This window comes from Pomacea canaliculata, linkage group LG11, assembly GCF_003073045.1.
Source record: "Pomacea canaliculata isolate SZHN2017 linkage group LG11, ASM307304v1, whole genome shotgun sequence".
NCBI lineage: Eukaryota > Metazoa > Mollusca > Gastropoda > Architaenioglossa > Ampullariidae > Pomacea > Pomacea canaliculata.
In genome coordinates, this window is record NC_037600.1 from 7,717,280 (window position 1) to 7,725,718 (window position 8,439).

An 8,439-nucleotide genomic window follows, 5' to 3' on the forward strand; every position below is an offset into this window, starting at 1 on the left:
ATTGGGTTTATTTCTATTACTTGTACTTTGTGTGCTGTAATGTTCCTTTACTTCTGTTTGGCTGTTAGCGAAAAGTTTGTCTCGCCCCTCCATCTAATAATACGTCTTTTGTTCCAAGTGATTTAAGAAAAAAATGGTCAGCACCTGTAGTCCAGAGCAAACATTTTACTTGAGTTTAAGGTTAAAATATTTAAATGCTTATGGCATATTTGGCTATTTTTGGCGTTGTATTTATATGAACACCCTGGAAAATTGTTCAGTGAGTCGAAACTACGTCAGTAAAGCGAACAACTCCAACTCTCGATATGTGACCATACCTTCTCAGTCCCTAAGGATATCTACCGAATGTAAAGGCAGACAACAAAACGCATTATTTCGCAGCGCTTCGATGAATTATTTTTTCCGTGAAGCACTCATTCGAATCTCAATTAATAACATGAAGTGGTAAAAGAGTAATCCTTTTTTTTTTTCGCCTTTTGATCACTCGATCTATGTATACGTATTTGTCCATCTATGTCGATCTAGACTATGTATACGTATTTGTGTTTAAACGTCTTTTTTGTACAAAAATGTAAAAACAAAGCCCCTGAAAATCTTTCTCTAAGCTTATAATAAAAACAAAAATAATCGCACACACAATTAAAATAGCCTATGCAAGACGTAACGAACAATGAAAGAAGCGCATGCGTGGATAGTCACGTGACGTGAAAAAAATAAAAAAGAGCAGACGACTTGCCACGATTGACTAATTAGGTAAATGTGGTGACTAACGATTGTTTCGTTGACGTCGGATGGCATAGATGTGGCCATGCATCCACAGGTCAGTATTTTATGCTTATAATTTTTTGTCCTGCTACAACGGTATAACTTCTACAGCATGCACCACCAAGTGATAATTGGCCTGATCGACCATCGCCGTTGAAAATTACTTGCCAGCTTATTTAAAAAAAAACAGTACTTTATTAGTAGTGCTTGCAGCTGAATTCCCAGGTACCATATGCCACTAAAAAGCTTATAAAGAAAAAGTATTAAGCTTTCTAGCGAAGGTGGTGGGAGAGGCCCTCCAAAATTATCATGAACGCTAATCGTCTTTTTTCGTTGTTAAAAATAATTTTGTCAATATCCTACCTCCTTTCCAAACGCTCGACCCGTCGAATGAAATGGAAGAGAACGTGGAAAGTTTTGCAGGGGAGGTAGAGAGGCAGGACGGATGCAGAAACCCAATACGTATTCGATGCAAAGCTGACTTATGGAGGGGGTCTTGGCATGACCTACGTATTTTGAAAAGGTCGTGATGCCATGCGACGCAATTTTGGGGCCACTTACACAATTAAGAATTTCTGATTTTAGCACCATTAGGCCTTAGGGATTAAATAAGATAAAACTGCTTAAGGCCAGACTTTTCTTCCCGTCAGCACATCGATTGCAGTTGTGCTCTTCTAAATAGCATAGCGGTTTTTGAAAAAAAGTTTCTAAATTTGCGTTTCTAGTTTTAGAAACATCACGAACATAATACAAATTCGTAGAAACATGTGCAGCTATATCCCCGCTGTGTAAAATGCGCCATTAACATGCCACCTCCAGCAAAATGTCAGTCAAATGTGTTTATTCTTGTTCTTCTAAGTGTGCTAAACGTCTTCTACTGAAATCAATAAAAATCATCGTGGCTCAACTAGGCATAAGCTACAAAGATGGCTTCTCATTTTGCCTCGGCTACTGTATATTCCCTTGGTCTCGGTAGGCTCTACTCCGATTACAGATATCATAGAGGAGTAGTGTGCGCCTACGTGGACGTTTAGGGAGGAACAAAAAATTAGTGGATTAAAAATGTCAACCCCCGTACGTAGAATTATCGTCAGCTTTTCAGATGGCAGGTTGGTGAGGAACACGTTACAGCCCTCGTCTAACGAGAGCAAACAGCACAAGTCAAGTACATGTTGGTGTACGGGGGGCAAGGGAGACTACCGCACTGTGCGAAGACGTAGTAGAAGAGGGCGCCGTTACGGCTCTCGTGGCTACCCGGCCGATGCTCAGGGTTAGCATCCAGGCACAGGTACTCGCTGGCAGCCCGATGTCCGACCATGCCAGCCGTCAGGTGGCCGGCGTACTGCAGCGTCCAGCCTTCCGGACAGACATCGGTTCCGGGCACCATGACGGTGACGGCCAGGCGCGCGCGGCACACAGCGCACACTACGTCCATGTCGTGGTGCTCGGCGAACTTGTACTCGGCGCCGTAGATGTAAGTGCGGGCACCTGTGATATCGGAGGGGCGGGGTGTCGCCGTCAGACACAGGCGGTTAGCGGCGGCGCCGTCGGAGTCGTAGGAAGACCCGCCGACAAAGCCTGCAACACACGACACAACGACGTCGATTGGAACATCAGAAGTGGCAAGCGGTTAGTTCCGCGCGATAAGGTGGAGAGAATGAGAATACGGTGACCATGAAAAGGGCAGCAACCACTAGTCGCAGAAAAACAAACTGAAGGGGGTGAAGATGGAAAGAAAATATGAATCGAGGAAAGAAGAAGAGGAAGAAATGTAGTGAAGGAAAATATAAATGAAAAAAGAATGCCAAGTCCAAGAGGACATAATAAAACAACAACAAAGAAACAAAAAGAAAAAGAAATAAATATTGTTAAAAACCTAAAGAGAGAAAAAAAGGAGAAAGAAAGGAATCAGAGAGGAGAAAAAAATAAAGGGTCACAAGAAGGAAAACAGAATAAAGACACGAGAATGAGAAGGAAAGAAGAGAACAAGAGGAGGAGAATATAAAATGAAGAAAGAGAACGCGCGGAGGAAAATATGAAGAGGAGGATACGAAAAGAAGGACAAGAGGAAGAAAGTATGAAGAGGAAAAGAATGAGAATATGAAGATTAAAAAAGGAAGAATATAAGGCGGAGAATATACATAAGAAAACAAAAGGAGGAGAATATGAAGAGGAGAACATAATATAACGGATAAAACAAGAGAAGGAAAATATGAAGAGGAGGATCATACGGAAAAGAACGAGAGGAGGAGAATATGGAGACAATGAGAATATCGAGAGGAGGAGAATATCAAGAGAAGAAGTGGATGGAAAAATGAAGAAAAGTGGAGAATATCAAGAGAACAAGTGGAGAATAATATGGAGAGGAGGACAAGAGAAGGATAATATATTTAAAAAATGAAAAAAACGACATGTGGAATACATGGCTGTTCTTAGAGTTCTTCTCTTTGGACAACGAGTCTCAAAGCATGCAAAAGAATTTCGAAGATTTTGAAAGGCTCCCAATACTTCGTTCTGTTTTATAAATTCTGTTCGTTTTGATTTTAAAAATCGTTTCGTAAGTTTATCTCTGATATTCGGAACGACATTGTATAACAGCATATACACACAAAAAAGCGCGCTCAAGATGCATGTGAACTCCCTTTTTTTTTGGTTTTGTTTTCAACTTTTTTTTAAACGTTGGTTGCTGACAAAACCCATTTTCTTTATTTTATCTAGTTAGGTAAAGGAATCTGTGCTGCGAGCTTTGGATGATTTAGCGGAAGACATTCGGAGAGTCGTCTAAATACATGAAGATGCCGTTATTGACACTTCAAGTGCTCGTTAGCTCACTCGTGGGCGGGTTTGTCCTGCTTAGGAGACGTTACACGTTCTCTGCAGCAGCCTCGGATCAACATGGAGTTCGCTTACACGCCCTCGCGCTGCAAGCCGCTTGTTCTTGCCAGTTCGAATTTCAAAACTCGGGCTCCTTGTTCAGGAGCATAAATATTATCATCCTCTGTAGCACAATCCCGAGAAGTGGGGGCGGGTAGGGGTGGTGTCTTACACCGAGCCAGCAGCTAAGGCTATATCACTGCAAGGCAGCCAGCACTGTTAACAGATACCACATGCAGAGAAAGCCCGAGACGAGAGCTGAACCCAGGACTACCAGCCTTCACTGTATTGGACACTGTTTGGATCCTAATCGTTGCACACTATCCCGAGAATGACAAGAAGAAGAAGAAGAAGAAGAAGAAGAAGAAGAAGAAGAAGAAGAAGAAGAGAAGAAAAAGAAGAAGACGACGAAGAAGAAAACGATAGCAATGATGACGACGACATTAACATCATCAACTACAAAGACTACCGTGGTACGACAATACGTTTCAGCTACGTAGAAGGCTGAGGACTTTGGATGGACGGATTGAGGGAGACCCAGTTTTGTTAATGAGAAGAGCAGCGGTCTGAAAAGTAGCTGCGAATGAATGCAAACATGGAGGTCGGGGGTTGTTTATGTTTCAAGAAAAGTGGGCCTCGCCCTAAAATTCGATAGTCTGTGCGTGGTGAGCGTGGTGTTCTAGAAGCAACACATGTCAATGTCGCTGAACGACTTTCTCATGCCGAGCGAAACATTACCCTCTGTCACGGGGTAGTTGTCGAGGGACGAAGTTTTCTAGTGCAGATTCTGCTCGACTTTCATCTTCAACCACACTTTGCAAAAGGATTAAAATCAGAAGGTTGAACACGGTGACATGACATACCCAGGCCAAAACAAACAAACAAACAAACAAACAAACAAACAAACAAACAAACAAAAACAAACAAAGTCTCCGAAGGAAAAAGAGGTCACGCAACAATAACTGTTCATGCAGAAAAGTGAAGTCGAACGAGAATCGAAAAGAATTGTAAGACGTGACATAGAGAAAGCGTTGGATGTAGAAGACTGGTAATAAGACAGTACTCAGTGTTAGAAAAGGAATTAGATCGAGAAATTGGCACAGCGGGGGGAAAAGGAAGGGTGGGGGATAAAATTGAAGGGGAATTTGATTATAAAGATACGGTGTTGGTGAGGGATGATGAAGGCAGAGAGTGACATAAGAAATAAAGAGGATGTTGAGACAACACCTTGAGCTTGGGATTGGGAGAGAGAGAGAGGAAGGGAGAACTGACACAAAAAAAAAAAAAAAACAAAAAAAAGGGAGTCAGATATGCAAGAGGTGAGACGAGACAACACCTGAGAGAAAGGAATCAAATCAGAAATTCAGGACACAAGCTAACCTCTGTACACAATCTCGCTGCCATTAGGGCACTCAGAGCGACCCCATCTGATGTAAGATGATGACCACCCTCCGACGCCAGCCTTTCCCGCTGACAACAGTTGGTCGCGCGTGGCAGTAAGGTTCTGAACCAGCTTGCTCAGCAGTTTGTTGCGCTCGTCGATGGTCGTCAGAGGCGAATCGTCCATGGGTCGCCGTTTCGGCGCCGTGCCATCCACCTTAGATTCCAGCGCCGAAACGAGCTCCGTGACGTTTGCGATGACGTCAGCTGCGAGGTTTTCGATCTGCACGCGCAGCGCCGCGACACTGGACTGCACGAGCTCGCGCACCTGACGTGTCTCACCGTCGACCTTCTGCTTGTTGGCCTCAGGATCTTTTTTACCTCGTCGCGCACGGAGGATAGCTCCAAGGTCACGTCCGCCCTCAGCGCCGCCACGCCTTCCGTCAGGTTAACCTCGGTGTCTGAGAGCTTGGCCTCGAGATCAAGACCGTAGTCGCTCAGCTGGGTCTGCGTGCCGCTCACCTCCTGGACCTTGGTTGCAAGGTGTGAGATCTCTGTCTGCAGCAGACCGTGAAGGCTGGAATGTTGTCGCGACACTGGACGCCCACCGCCGCCAGGTCGGCTTGCAGGTCACTCTGCAGGGCCAGGACGCTGCCTGGGATCTCAGCCCGCAGCGATGCCAGCTCCTTCTGCACCTGCGCTGACGAGCTCATCATGTCGGCCTGGATGGAAGAGACAGTGTTTTGCAGGCCGGACTGCGCCGCTACGAAGCCGCTCTGTAGCTCGGAGCGGGTGCTGCTCACGCTTTCCTGCAGCTCTGCGCGCACGTCGGCCACCATGTCCTGCAAATTGGACCGCAGGACCACGCCGCTGGCCTTGAACTCAGCCTTGACCCCAGCTAGCCCGCCCTCGAGCTTCTGAGCGCACGCCGCTCACACGCTGCTCCAGCTCCGCTCGAGCCGAGCTCACGCGCTGCTCCACGTCCGAGCGTGCTGCAGAGAGCCCGGACTGCAGGTCGGCTAGAGCTGCGGCCACCTCCTTCTGGTCCGAGCACGAGGTGGTCATGGTGTGCTGCAGTTCAGACCGCACGTCGTTCAGGTCGCTGTTGAGTTCCGCCTGAAGCTCGGCGCGCAGTTTCTGCAGCTCGGTGCGCAGCCCGGCGAGCCCTGCCTCCAATTCTTTGCGGATGACCACCGCCTTGTCGCTGGCCTCCGCGCGCACCGACGCCAGCCCCGCCTGCAGCTCAGCCCGCAAAGACGTCATCACGTCCGAGGTGTGAAGCTGAGCCCTCAATCCCGAGAGCTCTTGGGTGATGTCTCGTGCCACTTTGTCAGACACGGACTCACAAACCCTGCTGTGAAGAAAACGAGTTTGTTCTAATTATCAAAACCTTTAATAAGGAGTTTTTAAAACACTGTCTCGACGTTGTGAAAAGATAAGAAGAGAAAAGTAAATCATGTTTCGTCCGTATATCCATCCATCGGTCTGTTCTTTGGTTTATGCATTATACGTGTGTCTGTACCTTTCATTCTGTACCTGCATAGTGGTTCGTGTTTTAGATGTTGCTGAGGTATGATGAAAAATTTTCTCAGTTCTGTCTTTCGGTTTGTTTGTCTCACCGTATGTTTGTCTTTCGGCTTGTCTGTCTAGCTACCTGTTTGTGTTTCGTTTATGTATCTCTTCTTTTCCCCATATCTCAATAAAAACGGACAGCAAATGCCATCGAGTTGTTCTTTATCTCTCTCTGTCCTACATACCCTCAGTGTTTTCTAGCACCCATGCTGCAGCAAGAGGGCTCTTGCCTTGTGAATCTGATCCTCACCTTTTCTTGCCGCCGTTGCGTCTATTGTTTGTGGCCGCTCTCTTCAGCCTCCGGACCTCAGACTCCAGATGCTTGGAATTGTCGATAACATCCGGGAACCCGTCAGTGTCGGCGCTAACCTTCAAGAATGCGGATGGAAACAGGAGCAGGAGGAGAAGGAGACATTCGGAAGGTTGCATCCTGGTTACGTGTTGTGCCTGACGGTTTCCTGTTCCAAAGATAAAGGTGAGCGAGGGTAAAATCGGGCTGTCTCTTCCCGTGCATCAAAGCACCCGTGGTCAGTAAATTATCCGAGGTCTTTAGTTCTTTCTCTCTCACACACACACGCGCGCGTGCGCACGCCGCACAGCGTTTTCTTTGTCTTGCATTCGCTCTTTGTCTTGTTTCTCTCTGTTACTCTTTCTCGCTCGCTATTCCTATCTTTTTCTCAGTCAATCTTTCACACTCTCTACCTCTCATTCGTTCTGTCTGTCTCTCTGTGCTCTTTCTCCTCGCTCTCACTCTTTTTCACTCACTGTGTGTGTGTGTGTGCTTGCTTGCTATCTGATTTACAAGTGCGGAAACTGTGTTTTCTTTCTTCTCTTAGCACTTTTATGCAATAAAGCTTCACGTTTCTCTCTTACTCTGAGATAACATAGATAATACAGATGAATAGATTGTACGCATATAGATAGGCACATATAAGAGATTAATAGAATGTTTACATATACCTGAAGGTAGGTACAGATAATACAGAATAATATATAGATTAAAGACAAGTAGACAGCAAAAATAATGAAAGAAAAGAGTGGTGATCAAAATATTCCTCATTATTTTCTTATTTGGATATATTTAAAATTTTTGTCTGGAATAAAAGGTCAATCCTTGCAAAATATTTTCTTCTAAAACTGATTCGACTATAACGACCATGATTTCATCTTAACCATTGTTAGCTGTTTGAAAGGGCTTTTTTGCACTTTCACTTCTCATTCCCCTCTCCTTTCACCCTGTAGACGGGAAGCGACCTAAGAACTACCATATCATGGCATGTCCATAGTCAGCCCACCGCTGTAAAAGCCCTCCAGCTGGGACACATTTCCATAGGTCTGCTGTAGAGCCACTGTTAGCCGAAACACCGGGGTGTGGGTAGTTCTAATGTAACAAAGCACGCCATCTTTGCTTTGCTTGTCATCAGTGGAGAACAAAAAACGTAGAGGGCGTCTTGTTCAGAAGATAAGTGTTGCAAAAGGTTTTGTTCTTTAAAAATAATATGTTGAGAGAAGAATTTCTCATGCGTGCAGAAAAAAAAATAGGCAACTTACTAATTGCAACAACAGCAGGAGGGTTGAAGGTCACGTGATGTCACAGCTTCCAGTGAAGACTAGTTGCGTTTCTTCTGACCAAGTGAATGCTGGCATTTGAGGGCGCACAAACGAGTGCATGCAGCCTCGCGGCTCCTTGCCACCACCATCAATCGGATCTCGTTGCAGCAAGAAGAGCTGACCGATCCCGGAGATTTCCTGATGCTCACGCGCCGCGACCTGCTCTCCCGGCAGACATCTTCCTCAGCAGCAGTGCTTTGAGTTCTGGCCGCTTGTCAACCCAGAGCAAACACTTTG

General features: G+C 45.7%; 1 protein-coding gene across 3 annotated transcripts; it reads right to left on the reverse strand.

Annotated features, from left to right (window-relative positions):
• Positions 1 to 410: 410 nt before the first annotated feature.
• Positions 411 to 8,428, reverse strand: LOC112575280 (short-chain collagen C4-like). Of its 3 annotated transcripts, XM_025257012.1 has the most exons (4): positions 8,143 to 8,410; positions 6,842 to 7,049; positions 5,020 to 6,373; positions 411 to 2,343 (listed from the first exon to the last, which is right to left on the reverse strand). In XM_025257012.1, exons 3-4 carry the CDS (start codon positions 5,204 to 5,206, stop codon positions 1,904 to 1,906), a joined length of 627 nt encoding a protein of 208 aa, XP_025112797.1. In that variant the 5' UTR covers positions 5,207 to 6,373; positions 6,842 to 7,049; positions 8,143 to 8,410; the 3' UTR covers positions 411 to 1,903. The 3 variants fall into 3 exon arrangements, with proteins under 3 accessions (XP_025112797.1, XP_025112796.1, XP_025112795.1); XM_025257011.1 differs by lacking the exon at positions 411 to 2,343 and having other exon boundaries at positions 5,215 to 6,370; positions 8,143 to 8,428; XM_025257010.1 differs by lacking the exon at positions 411 to 2,343 and having other exon boundaries at positions 5,215 to 6,373; positions 8,143 to 8,419.
• Positions 8,429 to 8,439: the final 11 nt, after the last annotated feature.

Bases quoted from the DNA above. Each gene is read 5' to 3' on its own strand.
- LOC112575280 (XM_025257010.1), bottom strand. From the start codon at position 7,020: ATGCAACCTTCCGAATGTCTCCTTCTCCTCCTGCTCCTGTTTCCATCC. The intron at 6,374-6,841 runs GTGAGGATCAGA...TTTTCTTCACAG, and splicing joins CGCAACGGCGGCAAGAAAAG to CAGGGTTTGTGAGTCCGTGT.